This window comes from Mustela nivalis (assembly GCF_964662115.1).
Source record: "Mustela nivalis genome assembly, chromosome: 2".
Lineage (NCBI taxonomy): Eukaryota > Metazoa > Chordata > Mammalia > Carnivora > Mustelidae > Mustela > Mustela nivalis.
Window position 1 is genome coordinate 39,186,172 of NC_139021.1, and position 25,359 is coordinate 39,211,530.

The 25,359-nt window shown below is 44.3% G+C and overlaps 1 protein-coding gene and 1 long non-coding RNA gene across 2 annotated transcripts in view; one reads left to right on the forward strand and one right to left on the reverse strand.

The window, feature by feature from the left end:
* LOC309860595 overlaps positions 1-25,359 on the forward strand; it is a 961,417-nt gene that overhangs the window by 262,482 nt on the left and 673,576 nt on the right. The gene's annotated exons all lie outside the window — the stretch shown is intronic.
* PTDSS1 (phosphatidylserine synthase 1) overlaps positions 1-25,359 on the reverse strand; it is a 62,009-nt gene that overhangs the window by 36,462 nt on the left and 188 nt on the right. The window contains exons 2-3 of the mRNA XM_082722828.1: positions 13,670-13,761; positions 1,388-1,432 (exon numbers count right to left, since the gene is read on the reverse strand). Coding sequence (XP_082578954.1) covers positions 1,388-1,432; positions 13,670-13,761 — 137 coding nt within the window. The remainder of the gene's footprint in view (positions 1-1,387; positions 1,433-13,669; positions 13,762-25,359) is intronic.

Genomic DNA, 25,359 nt, shown 5'->3' on the forward strand with positions numbered 1-25,359 from the left:
GGTCCCAGGGTCCTGAGATCAAGCCCCACATTAGGCTCTCTCTGCTCAGCAGGGAACCTGCTTCCCCCTCTTTCTCTGCCTACTTGTGTTCTCTCTCTCTCGGTCAAATAAAAAAATAAATAAAATCTTAAAAAAAAAAAAAAAGGAAATGAATCGCGCCACTTTTCTGCGAAAAATCCTCCTGGGACTTCCCACCATCCTTCCTATCTGTGCTCTTTACTGGCCCACAAGCCCAGTGGGGCTCTGTCCCTGCCCGACTCTGGCCTCTCTCTCACTACTCCCCTAGGGCCTGCTGTGCTCCACCATATGGGCCTGCAACACATCACACTCTTTCTGGCTAGGGACGACTTTAGTAGTCTTTCCCTTTGCTTGGCTTCCAGTGACCTCAATCCTACTTTGCACGCACATTTCCAGGAAGCATCCTTCCTTGACTGTGCACGTGAAAGCAGTCACTCGATCAACATCATCCCATATGGCTTTACTTAACTTCTGAACACTCGACGGCATGGGATATTTTTGATTATTGATCTGTTTAATAAATAGTGTGTTTGCGATAGGTGTCCTCTCTCCCAGGGGGAGCCTCCTGTCTGTCCGGCCCTCCCCTGCAGCCTGTGGGCACAGCCCTCCACACATGGGCACTCAGTGAACACCTGCTAAAGGAAGGAAGTCAGTTCATTCAAAGGGACTCACCTATGATCTCTGAAAGTTGAAAGAAAAAAAAAAAAACAGATGACCTTGAGCAAAATACCCGTTTTTAGGGTCCTTCTGGTAACATTACATTTTCCGAACCTAAAATAATTGACTTAATGTCTTATTTAGGCAAGACAAAGCCAAGAGCCAACACTTGAAAGATGCGTTTTAAGTCCATGCAGGGGATTTGACTATATGTGGACTCAAAATCACGTAAAAACAAGACATCCAATATTCATGGATATGCTTATTGCTAACCCTTGTTGAAAAATCAGGGCTCTCTGTCTAAAGGTTTCACCCTTCCCAGGATCTTTCCCATCCACGATTCAGGAGAAGCTGGGCTTTCAGTCAGTTCTGGATGCTGCCAAGGCAAACATGCTCATAGGCCCCGTGAAGAGCAACATCAAGATGCATCAAGAAGGACAAGCCATGTGCCCCCATGTCAGACCCCGTGCATGTTAAGAGACAACATAATAGGCGGGGCGGGGGGGAATGGAGTTGGAACAGCTCACAGTCATGAGAATCTAAAGTTATCACATGTATGTTTGTTTTGCATCAAAGAATTTTCATAAAAATTTGTATTAGGAACACTGAAAAGTAAAAGGCTATTAAGTTTTACTGTAAAACTGCCATAATGATGTACAGAAAGGGGATTTTAAATAGAATCTATTTCTAAATCTACTAATGGGTAACTCACCAAAAACCATTCTCCATAAGGCCGGATGAGGTCGAGTAAATGGGCCTGCAGAGAGAAAACGTACAGTTAGAAAAAAAATGGTTTCAAAGTAAAACTAAAAGCGAATTGCTGATCTCTACAGAGATTAAAAAAAAAAAAAAAAAGGCTCTCTACTGTCACAATTTTTTCCCACGTAAATATTTTGAGATCAAGTCTAGGTTGAAATGTTTTATTCAAACTGTAGCAACTGTCACCACAACTGTAAAAGGTTTCAGTCTCCACAACACACCTTTGTTTTCCAAGCTTTGTCTTTAGGATTCAGACCCTTGTTTCCCAGAGAAACGATGTTACAACAGTGAGCAGGTTACCAGGCCAGCCTGTGAAGAGTTCTTAAAACATACCTAAGTTTAACAAGTTTAACAAGTTTAACAAGTGAAATCTCCCAGCCCAGCCACTGTGTGTGTATGTGTGTGTGTGTGTGAGAGAGAGAGACAGACAGACAGAGAGACAGAGAGACGGCAGGGTAGGCGCTCTGGAAATGGAACAGGAGAAACACTGCTTTGAGAACTTGTGAGGTGGGGTAGGAAACTGAAACTAAATCCTTTGAGCACTGGAACGTGCTAGTGCAGTGGCTTTTGATCATGAACCATGGTAACAAAATACCTCTGACACGGCAACCCCGACCAGATGCCCAGATGCAGCTCCCACACCATGAAAACACAGGCTTCACAGGACAAAACTCACTCTGACTACAAGTGACCCATCAATACTTTCTCTCCTTGTGTATCTCTTTAAAAACAAAACAAAACAAAACAAAACAAAACAAAACAAAGGAGAAGGAAGAAAGCAAGCCAGGCCTCCACCTACTAAACTGACACACCATCAAGGGAAGAGTTATAGTTCCCGAATACTGCACACTGCTCTCGTGGGCACTTGACCTATTTGGGGCCGCCCACCCTTGTGGGACAACAGCCTACCTACACACTCCTGGAGGATCTCCAACATCAGGATCCCATGTCTCCTGGGGAGATGCCGGAGCTGGCTGCCCAGCCCCCTTCCCAACAGGGGCTTAGCGTGTGCCAGACTTGATCTCGGAAGCTGCCGACACAGACCTAAGTATGCAGAGCTCTCCTCCACTTCCCCCTCTCCCTCTGCCTGGACCAGCACGGACAGTAGCAGGGAGGTGGCACTGGTGATGGGGCAGTTCCCTGCAGAGGGGACAGTGGGACAGCCTACAGCCAGTGCTCACTGGGGTTCCCTCAACATACCAGTTCTGGGTGACCTGCCTGTTCCTAGAAGCTTAGCCTGGGACCCAGCCTCCTAACCAACACCCCCACCCTGCCCACTTCCCAGTCCTCCAGCCAACACCCTGCCAACACACCTTTTTAATCAGCAATCAGCATCCAGTGCTGGCAACCTGGAATCCTGTCTTCAGGAAACATTCCATTGTAATTTTTATTCTAGACCCATCCTCAATCACCTACCTCATCTTAAAAAAACAACTTTGAAACATATTTTAACTGCTTTCCTTTGATGGACCAGGTTCATAGTAGGGAAATCAGTTACAAGTAACCCCTGCCATCCAAATCTAGTCAGTTCTTGAGCCTATACGGGGCAGTTCAGAAGGTGAGTGTGGTTCGTGTGGTTGGCTTTGTCCAAATTTATATGGTGTCTTAGCTTAGACAGAACACGGGACCCCAGCTTTCTCTAGGCTTCCTCTCACGAGGGGAAACTCGAAAACAGTATGATTCTTTGGCTTGCAACCCAATTCCATGCCTAATCAACACTCAGAATCCCATAAGTCGGGTTCTTCTCATGAGGAATCACTATTATAATAGTACTTTGCTGGGTACTTAGCACGAGGCAGATGGGGGGGGACACCTCCCCAACCCCAGTGTCTCCTTGCTGTAGTGACAGATTGGCAGTGAGAGGGTATCACTGCATCCCTTTTACCGCTCAGGACACTGAGGCACAGGTACTTTGCAAGGTCACACGGCCCAAGGGCCCCGCCTCTGGTCTGAGAAGACTTCATGCTTTCTGATCCATTCAGTCATGCCTGGGCCAGCTCAGGAGGACAGAGGGGGGCGGTGGGTGGGGAGACCTCAAGGACTTAGCCAGGACTATCTCAGGGCCAGGAGAACAACGGGAGAGAAGCAAGCTAGTGAGTGGTGTTTAGAGGTGCTGCCATGTGGAACTGGTAAGCAAGGTCAGGAAAGACAAGGGGCAGGATGGGGAACTGATGTAAGGTCCCTCATATCAACTAACAGAAGGGCCTCCAAGGTTGTCTTTAGCCCACGATGACCTGAAGAGCAACCTTCAGAAAACAGAACTCAGCCCTCTCTTCCGACCCTGTGCAGCATGTTCAGTGTAAAGAAGAGAATAGGGTGGTTGAGGAATCTGGGCTTGACAGGGCCTTGCGGCTCTTCCCTGACCTGCTGTGAGGCTGCTTCAGCCTCAGGGTATTTCCCTCCGTCCGTCTGTGATGCCTGCGATAGGCGCAAGTGGTTCGACTTGGGAGGAGAATTTTCCTCTTACTACAGTGCAGTCTGTTGTTGGTTCTAAGTCTCGTCTTGACTTCTCCCTATCGAATCTTCTCCTCTTTTCTCCACAGTTCCCACTTATGCTTCATAACATCATATCACAGTAGTTCTGAAAAAATGCCATTTTTTTTTCTTTTTATATTCAGTTAGCCAATATACAGTACCTCATTAGTTTTTGAGGTAGTGTTCCATGAATACAAGTTTTTTAAAAAGGTCCTTTGGGGTGCCTCAGTGGCTCAGTCAGTTAAGCATCTGATCTTGGATTTCAGTTCAGGTCATGGTCTGAGGGTCTTGGGATTGAGCCCTGCCTCCGGCTCCCTACTCAGCGAGGAGCCTGCTTCTCCCTCTCCTTCTATCCCTCCCCCTACTTGTGCTCTCTCTCTCTCCCTCTCAAATAAATAAAATCTTAAAAAAAAATCAAAATGTCCTTTAGCTTTGCAAATTGAAATGTACTGGATGGATCTAAGAAAGGCTTCAGCAATCTGACATAGTATGTTTCAGAGACGGAGCTGCTCTACCCTGAACCAGGTCGGTGGGAAGCCTTGGTGCCTTTTGTTACAAAAGGTGTAGATAAGGCCCTGAAATGTAAGGTGAGACTTTCAGCAGCTACCTGCAAAACCCATTCCGGGCTTTATTTCAGTCATCACATCTGCCCGCTTCTTCCTGAAAAGGCACTCTACATGTTTGGTGCAGTATTTCAAGGTGTACATTCTAGTAGCATTACTCACCAAGATTACCAACTTTACCATCAAAGAAGGGAATACGGCTAAAGATATTACTTGTATCATTTTGCTTTTTAAAACAAATGGAGGGGGGCGCCTGGGTGGCTCAGTGGGTTAAAGCCTCTGCCTCGGTCATGGTCCCAGGCTCCTGGGATGGAGCCCCACATCGGGCTCTCTCTCCCTCTCTCAGCAGGGAGCCTGCTTCCCACCCCTCCCCTGCCTGCCTCTCTGCCTACTTATGATCTCTGTCTAATAAATAAATAAATAAATAAATAAATGAATAAACAAACTCTTAAATGGAGAGAGGCGGCCGGTATGTTTTTCTCTGTCATAAACTCTGACACTAATGCTCGCCAGATCACCCACACTTGACTGCCCCGGTCAGGTCACCTTTGGAGCTGTGCTTCCCACAGCACTCATCTGCCTGGGAATGTTCCACTGCCCAGCCTTTCCCGAACATTCATGTTAACAGATCCCGCTTCCCAGCAGACTACTTTCTCAGCAGGCCAGGGCAGGGCGCCTTGTCCTCCTCTGCCCCATGTTCAGATGCAGAAGTCAGGGGCACTCCGTCTCAGGGCCTGCAGCTTTTCTAGGCTTTATTTCATACTTCATAGCTGCCTGCAAGAACGGCTCCTCTGGATCACGTGGGAGGCCCGGGGAAGGGCCTCTCCAGGCGGCCACGCAGAGCCAGTGCTGGTTTGTTCCGGGCTGGGTTTTCTTCCCGGACCACGCTTAAACACGGCTCGGTTTACTTTATCAGTCCCTCCATCTAGGACACGTTAATTTTCAATCAGATATTAACAGTGAGTTTGAGTTCAAAGGAAACAGAAATCAAATGGCTTTGCCATGACAAGAGCTAACACTTCAAAAACTGCCTCAGAAATTAGAACGTAGATCACACATAAAAAATAATAAGAAAAATTTTTTTAAAGTAAATAAGATCACAGTCTGACTTGTCGGCAGCCTGTCATGATTCCCATGAATAACTAAGTTCAAGGGACTGAACTTCCAAAAGCTACGGGTCTGTGCCCTTTTCGTCTACGCCTGCCCTTGATTGTCACTGTTTTTTTAGCTTTGATGAGGTGTGATTAATTAACAATGATTATTACTATTTGCAAGTTTAAATTCCTCTAGGAAAAACCTAGAAAAGGTGGGTAAAATGATCTTTAAGCAAATTTCAAACCTAAGAAATAATTTTTTTTTTCTTTTTAAAGAAAAAGTAGTGGAGTGGGAAACAGGATGGGGGAAGGACAGGCATTTTGTTTCCAATTTGGGGGACAGTAATCTTCTGGATTACCTTCAAACCTCGCGGAGATGTGACTAACACTATCTTAGCTCAGAGAAGTCAAATGAGGCCAAAGGACAAACCGAAGGATGATATCAGGAAAATCAAGACATACTAGTATTTCACTCTCCTCAAAATATCTTAAAGAAGTGCTGAATGGTGTTCCTCTTGCAGACAAGGAATGGAAAAGGGAGGGCTGATTCTGTGAATTTTCTTCCGGGCGGTCTTGATCCCACATATAGTGACTGAGAGGCTCCCGTGAGCCACGCACTGGGGGTACAGAAATGACTTGGGCGGTTTGGGGAGGGCAGGGTGCAAGGGAAGAAACGGTTCAAGAAAGCCCCCAGAGGCTGGACAAGTACACCTGAAGGTCACCTGCTGAACAGAAATCTCACAGACAAACAGGTTTCTAAATTTCACTGCAGTGATAGAGTGATACAATTGTAACTACACCCCAATGATGCAGCGGTATAGTTAAAATCACACTTCCGCCTGAGTGCCAGTTGCTATAATGAAATGGAGGTAGCATTTAAAAAAATCTTAAGGGAGAGATACCTGCGTGGCTCAGTCAGTTAAGCATCTGCCTTCAGCTCAGGTCATGATCCCATGGTGCTGGGATCGAGCCCTATATTGGGTTCAATGCTCAACAGAGCCTGCTTCTCCCTCTCCCTCTGCCTGCCTCTCTCCCTGCATGTGGTCTATTTCTCTCTCTGTCAAATAAATAAAATCTTAAAAGAAAAAAAAAATGTAAGGTAAGTGATAGAGAATGAGAGAGAAGAAAGAAAGAAGCAGCGCGGTATAGATTAACGGGTCCTCTGTCCCTGGCCTTACCTGGGGTCTCTCCCTCCATGTCTGCTCACAGGCCCGAAGGAAGCAATTCTAGCACCTACCCCAGCCGCTCACCCTGGGGATGAAATTCTGTTTGAGAGTCCAATCCTCTCCCAGATAACACAGTGGTAAAAATCTAAGCCTACGGAAGCCATCCTTTTTCTTTCCTTCTTCTGGTCAGGGCAGACCTATCATGTGCCTCCTCCTTAGGGGACTATAGGTTCCTGTCTCAGGTCTGGATGGAGGAGAGGCACAGGGCCCAATTCGAGTCAAAGAGAATCGAGGACAAGTGCGCTGGAGGGTTTCTAGAAAGGGTTTCTTCTCCCTTAAAGAGACAGACAGAAGAAGCGCCCTCCTCCTGCACTGGATGTCGCCCGAGGCTGTCTATCCACACTGCAGCAGCTCTCCCGGGGTCCTCAGGGAAGCCAAAACAGCACCCACGGGCTGAGGATGGTGCAGAACAAGGTAAGGAGCTTGGGTCTTCGCATGTCACCAAGTGGCTCAATTAGCCAACCCTGGAACCACTGGATCTCAGGACTTCCTGACATGTGGGAAAGAAACATTCCCTTTATGCTTCAAGCCATTTTGAAATGGGTTTCCTCTTACTTGTGGCCAAAAGCATCCCGTTATAAAACCCTATGGAGAAAGTTAAAGGCTTCCTTGGTTATTTAGACTACAAAAAGCATCATGCTACCCCCCCCTGCCCCCACCGCCAGCTTCCTGAAGGAGAAGACTGAGTCTACCACCTAGCATAGATGAGCTCACACAGACAAGACACAGGGACACAATCGAATCTAGGCGTGCACTACAACATGCAGGGTAGCCTTTGGTAGGTCAAGGAGAAACTCATTCGAAGTTGCCAAAACAGAGCCATTCTGGGCATGCCATGCACTGCCGGCACTCCCCCAAAACTGCCTTTCAAGGAGAAGGCTAACGTTGGGCTCTGTTTCTCCCATCCATTTTCATTACCTAATCTGAGACTGTGCCAAGGGTGGGGGAAAAGAGAAAGCAAGTTGACAAGACTGGAACAAGAAGAGGTATGTACACTCTGCTGAGAGAAGCAGCCCCCCAGCATCGGGGGGCCTCCTGGGAAGGTCTGAAGTCTGAGTGCTGGCTCTGGGAGAAGACCCCCCCACATAGCTTGGGAGCACCCTTTCCCAAGGGCCTGGTCAGCTCCCCCATCATCCACACTGGCACCTTCTAAAGCCACCCCTAACTTAAAAATATTCAATAATAATATTCAATAATAGTAACATTGATAATAATGATTATTAATATAATATATAATAAATACTAATAATAATATTTAAAATATTCAATAAGAACATTCTTCACTGTGGAAAATTCAGTTTTACTGATCTTATGTAAAGAATGGACAAAGAAATCTTGAGAAAACAAGGCAGACACAGTGTTTGCTATGCATACACGGCTTCAAGAGAATCCCTCTCACTAGGTGCTGTCCTAACAGTCTAATCTTTCCCTACACAGAATACTGAACTGCTATTGTCTTTTTCTGTATCTACTGAAAAACCTTTCTAGCATGTTCTGCCTACAGGGGAGGGGTGTGAGTGCAAGCACACACGAGATGGCACGGGAAGGATGTCGGGGGAAGAGATGAGATAAAAGAGAGAGAAGGAGGCACCTGGGTGACTCAGTTGGTTAAGCGTCTGCCTTCAGTTCAGGTCATGATCCCAGGGTCCTGGGATCTAGTCCTGAATTGGCCACTCAGCTCAGCGGGGAGTTTGTTCCTCCCTCTGCCTTCCACTCCCCATGCTTGTGCTCGCTCGCTCTCTCTCTGACAAATAAATTTTAAAAATCTAAAAAAAAAAAAAAGAGAGAGAGAGAGAGAGAGATTGAGAGAGAGAAGAAGGCTCCTTCCTTCCTGCTAGCCCCTCTGGTCACAGGTGACATGTGGGCAATGGAGGATCATGGACACAATCACCCACGCGGTACAGACCAACGAAGACACTAAGATTATATTCCTGGGAAAAAAGAAAAGCCAGACACTGATAGAGAAGAACAGAAGAAAAAGGAGACAAAAACATATAGGATGACAGAGATAAAAACACATCCCAGTGGACCTAGTAAGAGAATTAACCAGAACAAGACAGACTAAAGGAGATGAGGCCCTCTCACCAGGCTGACATCGAGTGGCCAGGTGACCTCTTGGGGCTCAATGAGGGCCGAGCGTCTCAGCTTTCGCAGCTGTAAACCGAGCAGGCTGAATGAACCACACGGGCCTATGGGTCCTCCCCACTTTGTATGTGTCACGAAGTAACAAGCCAGGATAAGAAAAGCATAAAACAAACTTAACTTTTATCTTCCCAGAAGGCAAACAAGAGCACAGTCCCACAGTGATAGACTGAGTGGGTTAAGTGGACTTTGAAGACTGGAGGACTTCATTAAGGAACAGAAGAAAAAACCAGCAGAAAGCATGCCATATGTTAGGTCCGATAGACTTCCTCTCCCGACCTTCGGCACCCTGGGTGCCCGCAGAAAATCATCTGCTAATGAACCCCCAAGCCCTCTCTTGGAAAGCCTCATGGAAGGGATGGCTAGAAAAACACAGAATCATGGCTATTGAGTGACTCATCTTTGAGAATCCTCAGACTTCAAAAATGGCACTGGAAAAAGAAAAGGCAAGCTTAAAAAGAAAAAAAAAAAAAAAAAAGAAAGGCAGAAAAGAAATCTTCAGCGCTGTGGAGAAGCTACCTGTGAGAACTCAGCAACAGTGAACATGCAGCCAAGAAAAGCTTAAGGCTTGCAGAACAGACCCGAGCCCTCTGGACTGACCAGTTCCCTGAGCACCTAGCATGCCTTGACTGATGTTTTGTTTTTTTTTTTTTTTTTTTTTTTTAAAAAAAAAAAAAAAAAGCTAATAGGATAGGTATGGACTAGATATGAAGTAAGAACAAAGGGCGCAGAGCAGTAATGGACATTGGAGTAAGCAGCAGGATGGCTAAAGGAGGAGTGGTTGTCTCCACCACTTTAAAGATTTTGTTTATTTGAGAGAGAGAGAATGAGAGAAAGCATGAGGGGGAGAAGGTGAGAGGGAGAAGTAGACTCACCGCAGAGCTGGGAGCCCGATGTGGGACTCGATCCTGGGACTCTAGGATCATGACCTGACCTGAAGGCAAATGCTCAACGACTGAGCCACCTAGGTGCCCTGTCACCACCACTTTAATGGTCACCTGCTCACCCTCCTTCTGGGCTCAGCATCTCTTTGCTTTGGGCTGTATTTTTATGCCATGTTTAGAGGAAAAGGCCAGCTTCCGGAGCTTAGGGGACCACCTACAGACTCGGGTGGTTCATGTGTATAGAATGTTTTATGCAGCAAGCGGCTACTTAGCTATTCTATAATGCACGACCGTTGAAAGAATGGATGGGCTGCATAATATCCAAGCTCTCCTCTTAACCAAAAATTCCAAATTCTGAGGTTCTGTGTGTTGGAAGACAGAGGGAAAAGTAAGTTGGCAATTAGCCAAAAAAGCTCTTTGCCATCAGGAACTTTTCCTAGAAAATTCTATAGTAGGGTCAGTACCCCTTCATTCCATGACCTAGCCATACCATGGACATCGAGTCATCATACTCATACTTACATCATAATTGTGCATTTCCAGAACTCTCAATCATCACAGAAAGAACAAACTATGTTTGTCAGATCTGCGTAAGGTATGCAGGTGTGACAGGCCGGATGCTTGTGTCCCCTGACAAAATTCATGATGTGATAATCCTAACCACTACAGTGAAGACTTCTGTTGGACCTCTTGCACCCTACAAGACCAGAGAGTTACTTGGCTATGAACATTTGCTCTTCTTTAAGACACAGGGTGAAGGACCTTAAATGTGACTGGGAGATTATCTGGGCTGTCATTTCCACCACAGGCCTTAGAGTGCATGGGCCACTGAGGAGATGAAAAGTGGGGAGAATATCTTCATCTGAGTTTCAAAATGCAAGACAACACCTAGCAGAGCCATGCAAGCAGGCCAAATCCTAGCTGGGCAGAGCTATGGAAGCAGACTATTACTACCCCAAATCTGGAAGGCAGAGCATTGAGCCAAAGAACTCTGATTCTTCTTCTTCTTCTTTTTTTTTTTTTTAAGTTGACACTACCTCCTACATGGGGCTGGAACTCACGACATGGAGATCAAGTCACATGCTCTACTGACTGAGCCAGTCAGGTGCTCCCAGGATTGGTTATTCTTAACCCTTAAAGTCTCACCGAGTTTGCCTTCCTGGTTTTGAACTTGCTTGGGACTTGTCACCCTCCCTTCTTTCCCATTTCTCCCTTTTGGGATGGGAGTGTGTATCCTGTGCCAGTCCCACTACCCGACTTTGTAAACACATGTTTGGTTTCATAGGTTCCCAGCTGGAGAGGCATTCTGCCACAGGATGAATCTTGTGCTGTTTAAATCCTCGGTACCTGTATTCTGCAACAGCAGCCTGCATTGACTGAGACCAGGTTTTCACATCTTGAAAGTTTTCCACTAAACATTTAATCTAGAAGCTTGAGTGGTTGGAGAGTTAAACTCAACTGTTAAAGAACTTGGTTATCTACAACAATTCATTCTCGTAAGGATTCAGTTATGCTTTTTACTGGTTAGATTGTTACGCTCCCAGTAAAAGGCACATAGAGCTGCATTGGATTAAGCAAAAATACAGAACAGAATGCCATTGCCATCATCTTGGAAATACTGAAGACCGTGCCATGTGTGATACTGTGATTTACAATAAGAACTATAGATTTGGTCTTTGTGCCCTCTTCTGGCACAGAGCTCCTAAAGCCCTTGCAATTTCAAGTGATGAGAATAATGAATATTTTTTGCTATGTTAATGAGACCTTAGCAAAGTGCCTAAGGATGGGGCTGGTTGCCAGTGGAGCCAAACACATGATTACAGAGTTGGAACTTTCAATCCCATCCCTAAGACCTCTGGGGAAGGGTGAAAGGCTGGAGGTTGAGTTCAATTCCCAATGGCCGATGATGGATCGATCATGCCTATGTAAATGGGGCTTCCAAAAAAACCCAAAAGGAGGGGATTTGGGAGAGTTCCTGGGTTGCTGAACACTTTTCTGACATCAGAAGAGTGACACATTGTGGAGAGTGCATGGAAACTCCTAGACCCACCCCACATACCTTATCCTATACTCATCTCTCATCTGTTGATGAGTATTCTTTGCAATAAAATGGTACCGTCAGTTAGTGAGTAAACCCATTTCCTGCATCCAGTGACCCATGTTAGCAAATCAGTCGAGCCCAGGGAGGGGTCATGGGAACCTCTGATTTATAACCATTTGGTCAGAAGTGCAGGTGAAAACCTCGGACTTGCAAATGGCATCTGCAGTGGCCTCTATGAGCCCTTAACCTGTGGGATCTGATGGTAATTCTGGGTAGACAGTGTCAGAACTGAGTTGAACTAGAGGGTTGCCAACTAGTATCTAAAAATTGCTTATTGATGGGGGAACACCCTATCCCTGCTACCTGCCCCCCCACAACACACATAACTTGGAATTGGTATTAGAACTTTGTTGCCATGGTAGATTTCCAAGTAGCAATGAGTAACACTCACAATGGGTTTCTTACATTACACATTATTCCACTGAATAAATGGGAGGATAAGAGAAGAAACACACCCTCAAGTGTGAAGTTTAAACCCGAGGAGGACGCATGGAGCATAATGCGTAGGTAAGACTGAACACTTTCAAAATATCTTAAGAGTAAAAGAACAGGATATAAAAAAAAAAAAAGCAGCATTTAAAAATGGTTATAGGGAATAAGTACAGAATATTCTAGGGAGAAGTTACTGAAGAGGATTAAAAAAAAACAAAGGGACAATCCAGAGGAAAGGAATGAATCTTAAGTAAGGTAGCTTTTTTTTTTTTTAAAAAAGATTTTATTTTATTTAACAGAGAGAGCGAGAGAGAGCAAGAGAGAGAGAGCAGAAGCAGGGGGACTGGCAGAGGGAGAGAGGAAAGCAAGTCCCCTGCTGACCAGAGAACCCAACCTGGGGCTCGATACCAGGACCCTGGGATCACGACCTGAACTGAAGGCAGATCCTTAACTGACTGAGCCACCCAAGTATCTCCCTTTAAAAAATAAACAAACAGGGGCACCTGGGTGGCTCAGTGGGTTAAAGCCTCTGCCTTTGGCTCAGGTCATGATCCCAGGGTCCTGGGATGAAGCCCCGGATGGGGCTTTCTGCTCAGCAGGGAGCCTGCTTCCCCCTCTCTCTCTGCCTGCCTCTCTGCCTACTTGTGATCTCTGTCTGTCAAATAAATAAATAAAATCTTTAAAAAACAAACAAATATATAAACAAAAAACCCCAAAATACACACACAAGAAAAAACATTTCCTCACACTATAATCATGATAGGGGATAAAATTCACAGTAGTAATTGTCTTTTTTTAATACCCGATCATGAAAATTCATATCCCAAATGCATGATCAGCAAAGTGCACCATGATTAAAGATCACCTGGGACAACACATTATTTAAGTAATATTCATTACAACACTGACCCTGTCCTTAGCAAAAAGGACTAAATAATAATTGAGTATTTTATGACTCAGTTGATACAGTAAAGATAGCAACAGTAAGAACAGCTGACACTTATGGAGAGCTTACAATCTGTCAGTCACTACTCAGAGAATTTAACATGCAGTAATTTAACTAACCCTTTCAAGAGTACGTACCTGATAATCTCCATTTACAGAAGAGAGAGACTCAAACACTTGGGAAGAAGCTGGGGGTCTTCCCCAGGGCCACAGAGTTAGCCAGTGGCAGAGCCTGGTTAGGCAAAGCCTAAACACCACAGCTTAAGTTTTTATTCCCACCTTCTGGTTTCATCTTCTAGATGGCATGCCTCTCAAAAAACACCAAAGGGGCACAATGCACAGAAGAAATGTGGTAAAGCGTGACATCACTTACCATTGGGAAAAGCTAACACACTGATGATAAGGAAGAAGAAAATGACAGAGAGGATGCCCCTCCAGATGTTGTCCTCTGGGACAGAGTCATCCCTGAAAACAGAAAAGAAAACACTGAGTATTCATTTTCAGACTTAAACAGTCAATCCAGAAGGCATAAGAGTTCCGTGTTCTAAAAACCAAAGATTGTTAACTTCATTTTGCAAGCAAAGTCTTTACACACGCTACTTACCCCTCACTGTCCTTTCCTAAAATAACTATTTTATAGTAAAATCCAGTCTTAGGAGAAATGCAGTTGGCATCCTTACATACTGACACACATTCCACTGACACAAACATCTGAAAATCACTCTTCTTATTCTTCAAAAAAAATGATATATATATATATATAATTTTATATATATTTTTAATATATATATATGTATGTATACTTTACACACAAACACCCCCCCCAGGATGTCAAAAAGTAGGTTTATTTTGGAGAAATGTCTTTTGATTTCAAGAATGACTAAAGATAACCTTTATCATGTACACCATGGCAAAGAAATTTTTAGAAGTCAGAAAGAAAGCGTAAGATTATAAGGAAGAAAAGCACAATGCAATGAGATTATCTATCAGTTCTTAAAAATGGGCAGTTGGTCATCTAAGGGATGAATGAAAAGGGCAAAATGTTGGGTAATAAGAAAGCACCAGAAAACAGTACTAAAAGAAAAATCATGAGAAAACAGAATACAAGATTTAGAGTCAGACCAGAAGCAAAAGAACTATGAAGAAAAGGGATGAGTTTGCTCACTCTGTGCCTGGTCACTTCTAATATATTGCTCTATTTATCTCCTTTATAACCTTAATAATTGAAATGATCCCATTTGTTAATTGATACGTTGTCTGTCTTCAATATAGAAGGTACACTCCTGAAGCATGTGGGTGGCTCACTCGGTTTAGTATCCGACTCTTGATTTCAGCCCAGGTCATGATCTCAGGGGATGTGAGATCGAGCCCCACACTGGCTCCATGTTGGGCATGGACTTGCTTAGGACTCTCTCTCTCTACCCCACCTTCTGCCTCCCCTCTCCTGCCAAAACAAAATAAATATAGAAAATAAAGTCCTGAAGGTAGGACATTATTCACCCATGGTGTCCTCAAAGGCTGGCACACAATAAGCCCTCGATGGATATTTGTGGACTGATTACTGATTAGGAAGAAAATCTACTGTATAAAACCATGTAAAATTTCCCAAACGGAAATTTTCTTAACACTGATGGCAGAGAAAAATTAGCTTGACAGTTTATATTAAAAAAGAAAAAAAAAGAGACAAGTCTAGTAACATTCTTGGGACTCAAGAGAAGCAAACAAAAGAGGGAAAACAGAAATCTCAGACAGTAAGATTTTCTGAATTATTGATAAATTATTAAGAAGCTTGAGAGAGGGAAGTCTAGCATTTCAGTTTAAAAAGGTGCAGGATGAGAAGACAGAAAACAGGAGAACAGAACGGAAGGAGATATTCAGACATAATGAGACTAGTAGCAATAATTTTAAAATTGATTTTTGGACGTTGAGTTTTTATATGCGCAAGGACTGCAGCGAAAGGTCTTTCAAAAGACAGATATTAAATTAAGATTAAACATTACTGGAGGAAAAGAAAGAGGTTAAAAAAAGAAACTTACAGGAAAATCAAGTTAACGTATTAAACAATCTTGAGCATCGGCATACATGAAGAGGTGTGGAATGACACAGTGATCAATTACCCAGTTAAAGGCTAGGTCCTTGGGTACTGGGCTTCAAATGATAAGTTAACTTAGATAACAACTTCTGTTCAGGTAACTGCGCCCAATTAAGTAATTTCCAGATTTACAACAGGACTTAACACAAGGTTCCGAGATAAGAAAGCATACAGATCCCATTCTTTAAATCATCATCTGGCCCAAGAGCACTAACACTAATGGTGAGGAAACAATGATTCACAGTTAACTTCATAGATCTGCCTATAAAACCGAACTACACGATCAGATGGACTTCCTCTTACAGCAAAGTGCAATCGTATTTTAATGTACACCCCAACAATCAAACATCTGCCCAGAGGTTATGAACACATTTACTAGGGCACCTGCCATGGCTTTTGGCTTAGGCAGGGAAACCCTATATCCAATTTCCAGGATGCACTTTTATTGAAGAATGGCTACACACAGGGACTGGAGGGACACAATGTCCTCATTCAAGCCAACATCACACTACCCATATTGGTAACAATAATGACAATAATAACAGCTCCCCATTATCAAGTATTTACTGTGTACCAGGCACAGGACAGGCAGTTTCTAAACATCATCTCTAACTGTCACAACCGATCTATGAAATGGGGTACTATCAACCATATTTTACAAATGAGGCAACAAAGGCTCAGAAAGGTTACATAATTTTAATTTGCCCAAGCCTACATACCTAAGAAGCTGCAGAGTTCCCATTTGAAACCAGGTCTCTTAGGCTCTGAAGATGACAAGCTTTCCCTATGCCAAGCTGTCTCATAAAAAAATTATGTCATCCTAAATCTATCTGACTCATGTTAGATGTACAGGGATGGCATAAGAGAGTTTGAAAGGGCACACACCTGTACGTTACAAATAAAATAAAAGCAAGGCTGAAATAAATTAACTGTTGCCTGGGAAAAGGTTGATTCTGTAACTCATCCTTTATATTAAAATATACTCTGGATGATTCAAAGAATAAAAGTTAAAAAAAAAAACAAAAACCCAGTAACAACAACAGCAACAAAAAAACCCCAAACCCCAAACTCTAAAACAAAGACCCAGAAATGTTCTGGAAGAAACAATGAATGAATTAAAGAACCAAAACCGAAACACAGGAATTCCAGAGTAGGGACCTACCTACAGAAATCACTAAGGAAAAAAAGCTGGTTAATCTGCACAACAAAGAAATCAGTAAAGGACAAGTGATAAACTTGGAACTTAGATCAAGGGAAAGAGTCAATTAACTTCCCCAATACACAAAGCACTCACCGCAATATCAATTAATAGAAAGAACAACAAATGGACAAAGAAAAAAACCCAGAAAGATGGTTGAAGGATATGAAGAGACAGTTCAGAGCAGGAAATCCAGTGGCTCTCGGGCAAGTGAAAAGATGCTCACTTTCACCCGTGGTAAAAGACAAATTAAAACAACACCAGGAGATCATTTTTTAAATGTGCCTATGACAAAGGTAAAAACTGAATGACTGAGCTGGAGGGGATATGAAGAAAAATACAAACAGGGGTATTTGCCAGGGGTAGTATAAATTGCCAGGGGTAGTATAAATTGAAACCACCTTAATGTAGGGCAATTTGGCAACATATGAACTTTATAAATGCACATACCCTGTGACTCAGCAATTCCACGAATGGGAACTTATGCCACAAATATACCCTCATTTACGGAAAATCGCATGGGTACAAAGTTGTGCACTGGGGCATTATATGTATTAGCAAAAGGATGGAAACAAGCTAAATCAATGTCCACTGAATGGGAACTGATGAAATAAATTACAGAGTTTATTTATTCATAATGGAATACGACGCAACCAGAAAAAGAACGAAGAAGATCTTTTTAAGTTGACTGCTACAGAATAAGAGACATGATGAGGGGCGCCTGGGTGGCTCAGTGGGTTAAACCGCTGCCTTCGGTTCAGGTCATGATCTCAGGGTCCTGGGATCGAGTCCCACATCCAGCTCTCTGCTCAGCAGGGAGCCTGCTTCCCTCTCTCTCTCTGCTTGCCTCTCTGTCTACTTGTGATCTCTCTCTGTCAAATAAATAAAATCTTAAGAGACATGGTGAGATAAAGCAAGTTGTAGAATAGTGCACATAGGAAACAAATATTCTCCTCAAAAAAGTAGGCATGTGTATGCACACTGTGTCTCTGGAAATGTACCCAAGAAGTGGCAACACCGGTTTCCTCTAAAGGGGGGGGGGGTGCAAGTGGGAGCCAGACCTCTCCCCATACCTTTTCTCCCCATACCCTTAGGTATATTTTGGCTTTCAAGCAATGTGATACATAACACTTTTCAAAACAGTTAACTAAAACTTGACTTAAACCAAGGGTAACAGCCAACCAGTCTCTATTTAAGATTCACTCACTAGTCAAAAATGCTTGAAAATATACAACATTAAATGTATAAAAACTTAAGGTCAGCTATAAAAAAAGACATAAAACCAAGGAAACTGCAATTCTGTAAAAATTTTGACCGATTTTATTAGAAAGGATCAAACGGGTGGCTTAGTTTCAGTAGGGGAAAAAAAGGCTGACTAAACTGAAAAAAAGCAGCAGTGGGGTCTGTAAGTTGGTAGTTTTTTTTATCTAATTGGAGGGTGGGGGAAACCTATCTAAGACAGACAGCAGTGTTGTTAGATAAATGGACAATACACAGTCAAGATCAGACTTCTATGATCAAAGATGGGAGGGCGAGCTGGTGAGCATAAGAAGGAACATGAGCACCATCAGTGCCCAGCCCCACAAGCCTCTTGAGAGTGGCAAGGGTGTTCCCGCCACAGCTAGACAGGTCCCTCACAAGAGGTAGATGCACAGAGAGAGAATGAAATGCATGGCCCAACGTTCCCGCCGGCACCCCACCCCGCCAGCTCGCCCAGCTCTGACAACCTTGACCACAGCCCCAATTTTCTCCCAAGATCTACTGCAGCCATGGCCACAAATGTCTCCTCTTCTGGTGCTCTGAACTTGCCAAGTAACTTCTGCAGCTGGCATTTTATTTTAACTGCCCCACAGTTCTGGGGAGGAGGATTATCTTGCCATGAAGGATGAGGGAGATAAAGCTCTTGGCTTGCTCTGGCCCACAGTTATACACAAATAAGAGACTGCGTGGAAGGAGGAGCCAAGGCTTCTGGAACACTGGCTCTAGGTCAAGACTGCTACATTTAACAAGATGATACAGACAGACTAGCTGGGGTGGGGGGCAGGCGAAGTCCTTCTCCCCCTCTGCCAAATTTAGGAGGTGCTTGGGAAGTGTGTGGGGGTAGCCGTGACTACACACAGTGAAAATACTGAATGGGCAGATAACAATAAAATTGTAATTTAAGCTCCAGAGGGCACAGGTCCCATCTCATTCCTCTGAGCTACCTCCGGTGCCCAGCACAATCCTTGGCACACAGCAGGCTTTCTCAATACGGTGGGCGCTGGAATGAGCGAGATGCTATGGCTGAGTGGGCCCAGGGACTCAGAGGTTACGTGAGGGTGAACCACAGCCTGAGCCCACGGTGGGCACCAACAGTGGCTTTCTGGTCCCAGTGGGGATGGCCAGTCAAATAGCCTAACAGTTCAACTCCTTCTGTCGAATGTTGTTCCAACCTATCTAAGGAACTAACTGTCCAGAGAACAGAGAATGTCCTAAGAGCAGGAAAGTGGAAGGAAAGTCCTGAACTGGGGCGCCTGGGTGGCTCAGTGGTTTGGGCTGCTGCCTTCGGCTCGGGTCATGATCTCAGGGTCCTGGGATCGAGCCCTGCATCGGGCTCTCTGCTCCGCAGGAAGCCTGCTTCCCTCTCTCTCTCTCTCTCTCTGCCTGCCTCTCTGCCTACTTGTGATCTCTGTCTGTCAAATAAATAAATAAAATCTTAAAAAAAAAAAAAAAAAAAAAAAGAAAGTCCTGAACTAAAAAAACTTTGCACCCAGAAAAAATTCTGGACTCAGATTCTGTGTCTGTTGAGTGTTTGACTACAGGCAGTAGGGGAGGCCAACTGTAGGAAACTGAAGCAAACTCCATGCACTTGCTCACACGCCCACATGTCCCCTCAACAAGGCTTCCTCCTCAGGACCAGGCAGACAGGAACCTTTTACCAAGACTCCTAAGGTGCCAAGGGGTTGTCCTCCCTCCCCTAATCTTCTCCTTCCCATCCCTTTAATAGGAGTCCTTGAAATTGAGACACACAGGTAGGGTCACGTTGATAAGGTCCCTGATAAGGATCCTCTGTCCCAATGGAAAACCTAGTCCCAGGTTACAAAGTGGATCCATGTTGACTAGCTTTGGTATTTAAGGACTACATTCATTTCATTTTACAGTAAGTTACAGTCATTGTCAAGAACTGTAACTTAGATCTGTCAACCAAAGGAGAAGAGTGGTTTTTTTAAGTTTTTATTGGATAAATGATATCTGGTATCTGATGCATTCAGCATTTACTGGGTGTGTATCTTGGGATGATTAAGGTATTTGGCCTCAAGAAATCAATATAGTAACAAATATTATAATGCCAGTAAGAGGCATAGAAGAATTGAAGATATTTGGAAGTATATAAACCTGTCTTCCTCAAACAACCCAGAAAGGTCCAGGAAGGGGCTCATCATCCAGGTGACTGTGGAGGATGCCATGGGCTCGTGGTTAGAGAGAAATCTCCAGGAAGTGCTCTCCAGGAGCAGAGAACCACCAGCCTGGCACTGGGTGTGGGGTTGGTGAGCCAACTGGGCCTGCTGTGTGCCCTGTGTGCAGGTGTTGGGGAGGGGGATGGGCAAGGCTAGAGAAGCAGAATCCCCTACAATGAAAGACCTGAGTCCAGCCAGCATCCCCTACAGGTGATGCGGATGCAGTGACAGATTGTATGCAGGGAAAGATGGGGTCATAACTTTGTCTTAGAAGGTCATGAGGGCAGCAGTGTGGAAGACAGATGGGAGGGAGATGGAGTAAAGGTTTGGGAGCATACTGCCCCAAAGGATAAGGGGATTGCTGAGCCAAGGCCTGGGCCTGGGGAGAGGAGAAGAGCTCTGAGAGCTGGGAAGGCCCAGTGAGACCTGGTGCAGATAGACCAGGTCTATTCCACGTCAACAAACACCTGGACTTTCGAACAGATGAACTGAATTAAACAGGATGCCAGGGCCAAGCGCTCAGGAAGCAGTCGTGGCTGACCAAATAAGGCCCAGTTTCTGGATTCAGGGAGACTAAAAAAACTGCTAACTTCCCTACAAAAATCTGAGGCTAAAAATCTGAGGATTATTATCATAAGACTCATTGAATGACCCTCGGTAACAGATTTCTAGCTAAAATGCTAAACACCAGGTAGCAATTGGTAGCATGCAATCCCTGGGAGGTAAGGCAGCATTTAAACCAAATAAACATCTGAGGTCACCCAGGAACCTATTTCCTATAGAAGATCCCAAAGAAATAGAGGATACATTTCCCCCTCCAACAAGCTTATAATCATATTAGGGAGCTAAGACAGCAGATGTAAATATAAGAAAGGATATAGAAGATGCTTACTGAAATCCAAGGAGAAATAGGATTCAAACAGGAAGTAGGAAAGAGAAACGTGATATCTCTGGTAACTGGACCTCATCAGAGGGCACCTCCTGATAGTGTGCTCTGTTCCCCCCCAGGGCTAGTTGAACCCCAGCATACAGCCGCTGTGGGCCATCACTTAACAGAGCTGGTGTCAGGGAACAGGGACATCCAGGTCTTCTGTTAATGGGAGAGAAAGAACATGATGTACATAAAGGAAACAGAACCAAGACAACTGAATCAGCAGTATCAGGAGACATTTTCTAATGGGATTTATATGGGCTAAAGGGGAAAGAAAAGGGGAATGCTGGCAGGTCTCTATGAGGGGGGTGACAAAGAAGGCAGAACTAAGTAAGGCTTGGGGACCTGAGGAAGAACTGGAGCTCCAAGCCCACTCAGGGAAATGAAATAAAAACCACTCTTAGCAAGTAAATAAGAACAAACCAATCAAAAATCTGTCCACATCCCTGCCTTCCTGTCTCCTGAGTCTCCATCAAGGAGAGAGCCAGCACCGACAGACTGAGAAGGACTTGGGGACAGCAAAGTGCAGGAAGGCACTCTCTTCTGGGTTAAGTGATGACTGGACAAGAGAGACAGATTCCTCAGTCTTACTGCCAAGTGCCTCTTAAGGAGAGAGTGGGCTGCTGTGACAGGGGCTTAGCAGATCTTGGTGTTTTCAAATCTGATGTTCAAGCTTTTGCCATTTGGGCCACGCACTACGGCCAGGTTTGCCAATCTCTGCAAGCAGAATAAACACGCAGCACCTCAGTAATTCTACTCTGAACTTGAGACAAACGTTCTCCTTGCCCCACTTTGGCTGAACGAACTTCCAAGACCTATGCCAAAGTATTTATCGTAAAAGAAAACTTCTCAAATGTGGCAAAATGAGCTTGGAGAGAATGATTGCATGTGGCTTTATCTGTTTTTTTTTTCTTTTCTTTTTTTTTTTTTTTAAGATCTTATTTATTTATTTGACAGAGAGAGAGAGATCACAAGTAAGCAAAGAGGCAGGCAGAGAGCAAAGGGGGAGCAGGCTCCCTGCTGAGCAGAGAGCCAGATGCGGGCCTTGATCCCAGGACCCCAAGACCCTGACCTGAGCCGAAGGCAGAGGCTTAACCCACTGAGCCACCCAGGCGCCCCTGGGTTTACTTTTAATGACAGTGAGAGAGACAGGAGATTTAAACACTATGATTTAACTGTGAGTTGGCCTAGCTGCTATATAACAAAAGAACTACTTGACAAATCCAAACCCATCTCACACTTCCATGTGTGGTGTCTATTCTTGCATGATCCTAATTTCTCGCTGTGTCTCTGAAGCATAGGACAGGACCCAGCTACCGTGGCTCACCTCCTGGTCACTGGCACCCCAAAAGTATTCAATCTCCTGTACTTTTACATCACGTGTCTGAAAAACACATTTTTTCTGCTTTCCCTGAAGGAACTGTACTGAATAGTCATCCAACTAAAATTCTGTTATAAAATAAGTATGAAGTGCTAGAGACAATCATTACAAAAGAGGACAGAATGAATAATTTTCATTTAAGAAGTCATTATTTTCCATCTTTACAGAGAAAGATAGAATGATCACTGTAATGCCCCACTTAAAAGGGTCACAAATCATTACAAAAATGAGTAAGAGGTAGTAAGTACCATCTGCACTAATGGGGCTTATGATTTTATAAAAGGTGAAACTTGTTATTTACGAGTTCTCCGATATACGGTTTCTCTTTATGAAACTATTAGAAGAAATAAAAAGATTATTATTTTTGGAAAAGGCCATAGACTGAGGTTCAGATTATGCCTTTTCTATTACTTCTGACAAGCTGTTAAAATTCATATTCTCTGCAGCAATTTATCGACTGCTTTGGCAGAATATGCTGCAAAAGGGAAGTTACAAAAGAATGTGAATTTCTGTATTAGAAAAGAGGAAGAGAGATCTATTCTTAGAGGTCTAGATAATATGAAAGATAAAAGGCTGAAACAAACGGCTCATTCTTTTTCTCATGATTTAGAATGAAATACCGTAATTACTTCTCTTATTTCCAAAGAAACTCCCTGCACTAATTCCATCACTGTCAACCCACACCGGAGATGAAGTTGAACCGAAATTAATACTAACCAGACATATATGTTACCCAAGCAAAGCAGTGTCTACTATTTCAATGCCTTCATCCTTTTTCTCAATAACAGAGCACACTTCATCCTCACTCCTTCACAAATATAATTTAGAAGACATTAACATACAATGAAACGATGTATTAGTTACTGCTAATGTTTACTGAGCACTCAATATTTGGCATGCACTGATCTAAACACAGATTATCTAAAAAAAATGAACTGAATCCTGACAGATAATCCAATAGGGTATTAATAAATATTTCCTTTTTACATACAAATAAGGAAACTGAGGCTTAGCAAAATGAAGTGGCCACATTGCTATTAGGTGGTAAAATCAGATGACATGACAAATGAAGTATTTGAGAGTAACCCATAATTAGAGACAAGAATGCTTTTCCTCCCGGGCTAGAAATATGTTCTTGGATAGATTCTATGGAAAGGTCTGGTCTAGTCCCACTGCATAGAATTAGCTGAAGACTTTACAATTATAGTGGCTGTATCCCTTAATCATTACGAGTAATTGTTACATATGCCTTACAGTTTAAGGTAGGTTTATGCACACAGATAAACACAAAATGAGACCCAAGAGTCAAATGGATTGTGGAGGTAAGAAACAAGTGTGTTGTGGGAAGATACTTAGTTTTACAAAAATCTGAAAGATGGCAGTGATTCCCAATGGAGGCATCCCTGTCACTTCCGAGTGTGCACGTGGGCACGTGTACGTGTGTGTATCTCTTGCAGGAAATCTGCACACACAAGCATTTATACAGTTCATTCTCTGTTGTACTATGCTGTCCCATGTGTCATAACACATCTAGAGTCCTTAATCCCCACCCACGAAATTCCAGAAGTTCCAATGCTTGGGACCACTCAGTATATCTCTACACATTTTTTGCCAACCTGGAACGAGATTGATTGCTGGATAAAAACACGGAGAGAAGTAACTGACATTAATTGTGCATTGAGAATGAGGTACTCTGCTAAGTGCATTCACACATACTCATTTATTACTCATAAACCTGTATGAGGTAAGTACATATTTTATCTCCATTTTACAAGGGCGGATCCTGAGGCTCAGAGAAAGGGGAAGGAACTCAACCATGGGCACACAGACATTTGAAGCCAACCGTCTGGCTCCGAAACTACACCTCTCTGGGTTAATCTTTTAAGCCATAAGAGTGTGTTAGGCATGCCTTTCCTTTAAAGAAGTTTATTCAGGGAAAAAAAAAAAAAAATCCTTGTAAGTAGGACCCATAGTGCCCACGTCATTCTGAACCAGGGGTGAAATATTTCCCTGGGTTGTGGGTGAGGGGCCACATGTTCAGTGACTAGTTATATGATGTAGGTATTAAGAGTTGGGCTGGATAGCTTCTATGCACAAGTATATATCAGAAGTTTTGAGCTAGTGTGAGTGTTTGTGTGTGTGTGTGTGTGTTCAGGGAGAAAAGAGAGTTGTGCTATGCTGAGGTTTATGTGTTTTATTTATCACTTCCACAGCATATACTATGCACCAGGCACCGCTACAATTGCTTGACAATATCTCATTGTGCAGCAGTATGCACAAGATGTGGTAGGTAGCTCTGCTGGAAGGGGAAGGATCAGCTTTGACATCCATCTACACCATTTGTGTTGTGGTCCTGTTTGAGGCTGGGGGACGGGTTATGCTAGATGGTTTGTGTGCCACGCATAGCGGAGGGGCTGCATGGGAAAGACTGTGTAGTGCAACTCACATGTGCATTTTGGGCATGGCCGGCAGTGAATACTGAAGGAGATCCACAGGAAGGGTGCTGGTTGTGGCCTGGGCCTGTGTAGGGTGCATGGAAACGCCGTGGACCTAGGTGCTTTCAGCGTGTAGCGGTCTGTGCTGAAAGTGGTGCATAGGAGATGATTCATACGGTGTGCTCGGTAGGGATGAGGGCTGGAGAGGAGGGGGCCGCGTCGTGATGTGTTCGGGGAGCGACGCTCAGTACGACAGGATAGGTGGGCATCGCGCTAGGTGACCCTCGAGTGCTCCTGGTGTGGCCCGAATCGCTGTATGGGAGGAGGTAGCACACGGTGGGGGTTGAGGGTGGGGGTTGGAGGGTAGGGACGAATGCCAGTCCCGAAGAGCTCTAGGGCAGGAAGCTAGGTGTGCTGTGAGACACCGCGCCGGTGGAGGAGCTGAAGGGCGGTGGGTCTGCGAGTGTGTGCGTGGAACAGCCAGCCTGATTCCTCATCCAGAGCTCCACCGGCCCACGCTCCTCACCACCGCCTCCCGCCAGCCCCTTCCCTTCGCCCCAGGGCGCTCCCTCCACGCGGCCCGGCCCGT